Source organism: Apaloderma vittatum, unplaced genomic scaffold (genome assembly GCF_000703405.1).
Source record: "Apaloderma vittatum isolate BGI_N311 unplaced genomic scaffold, ASM70340v1 scaffold13976, whole genome shotgun sequence".
NCBI lineage: Eukaryota > Metazoa > Chordata > Aves > Trogoniformes > Trogonidae > Apaloderma > Apaloderma vittatum.
In genome coordinates this window covers 29,028-30,627 of record NW_009722364.1, presented here as the reverse complement: position 1 = coordinate 30,627, position 1,600 = coordinate 29,028, and the positions used below count along the sequence as shown (strand labels likewise).

Below are 1,600 nucleotides of genomic sequence, written 5' to 3'. Positions count from 1 at the left end.
GCTCTGCGTGGCCTGGATCCACCCAAGGACTGCAGGAGTTTAGCCCTCTCCGTAATATTTCTGGTTCTCATCTAACTGAGACTGGTATTACAGCACTGTAACTCCATCAGCTTCAGCTGAAAGTGTCTGCTCATGCCAAATTTGATTTGGTGGGCGCTGAAACAAAAACAAATCAACAGACAAGCTTACAGTGAGAAATACAGAGCTAGGCTTCCAGAGCTCTCTGGAGCTGATCCCAACCCTTCCCTTGGTCATTTGTGTGCCTTCCTTTCCCTTGTAAAATGAGGATATTGCCATTTCCCCATTCATAAAATGAGGTATTTACATTGTCACTTGTGAAGAGGTGCGCTCTTTGTACTTCACCCGGAATACATAAAGTGCTGTGTGACCCTGATTTCTGCCAGCCTACGAGAGATCACAATCAGGCTTTGCTATTATTTTTCGGATGAATACCTTACATGGAAAAATGCCTGATATAATGATGGCTCCAGATTAGTGATGCAGGTTGGTTTATTTAAAGCAGTAACATCAAAGCAAGAGGTCTGCTGATTCAGCTCATAAAAATCATTGATGCATAAAACCAACAATAATGTCAAGAAGGAAAAGGGGAATGGAGGACTGGGAGAACAGAAAAGGCAACCCAAACCCATCATAAGTACACCCAGGACAGACAGTCTAACTCTTTCAAGAAGCATTTGCAAATACCCTTGTGCTTAGTTGGGAGAAAGTCTATGTGGAAAACTGTATGGTAACTGTATGGAAAAGAAAACGCATCTCTCTTCCGTTTGTCTATCTTTGATTGAAGCTTCTGGTCCAGCCAGCAGCCTGGGAATGTCTTCATTTACAATATTCCTTCCTGAAATCTGAAAGCAAATTGAAACGGAGGTCAGTACCTGAAGAGAGAGACTTCAAACCATCCAAAGCAGCACAGCGTAACACGGACTTCGCTAAGCAGGGACAAGTGGCCGTTTGCAGTCAGCATGCCCCCGACACCCTCTTCATAAAGCCCACAGCGGGATGTGCCTTGCATAAACTATCGCACAGATCTTCTCTGCAGAGCGTAGGAAACCTGTCCTAAGAACTCCATCAAGAACAGCAGGTCTACGGCAACTCACAGACTCTTCAGACCATTCTCTTCTTGATATCATTTCAGTCACATTTATTATACTCTAAACTCAGATGAAAGGAGTCATGGAACCTAATAACTTCTTACAAGCACTGCTTGACTCTACATACTGAGGCGTACTACCCAGGATTAATACTGGATGAGCAAAAGGAGGTTCAGCCCCTAGGAAGGGAGAGTTGTTTGCTTTTATTGGATGGAATAAGCGACTGCCTATCATCCATAAATGAATTCAACTCAAAACACTCTCTTCTGCACAGTGGTTTTTTTGTCTTAAACGCCATGCCAGGACATTTTTGAGATACATCTCCCTTTGAGGTTACAGTACAGAATGCACTCTTCCAGCCCTGCGAGGCATTCTTTTTCCAATAAAGACAAATTTGTGCCACGCCAAAAGTTTTTTAAAAGCCTAATCACTGCTTGCATCTTGTGGCTCCATGATGAAAGGATAGGCAGGGAACTAGCTTCTCATTCCTG

The 1,600-nt window shown here is 43.5% G+C and overlaps 1 protein-coding gene across 1 annotated transcript in view; it reads right to left on the bottom strand.

The window, feature by feature from the left end:
- Positions 1–495: 495 nt before the first annotated feature.
- The window catches only part of MXRA8 (matrix-remodelling associated 8), a 16,301-nt gene continuing 15,196 nt past the window's right edge, over positions 496–1,600 (bottom strand). The window contains exon 10 of the mRNA XM_009871756.1: positions 496–863. Coding sequence (XP_009870058.1) covers positions 838–863 — 26 coding nt within the window. The 3' untranslated portion in view covers positions 496–837. The remainder of the gene's footprint in view (positions 864–1,600) is intronic.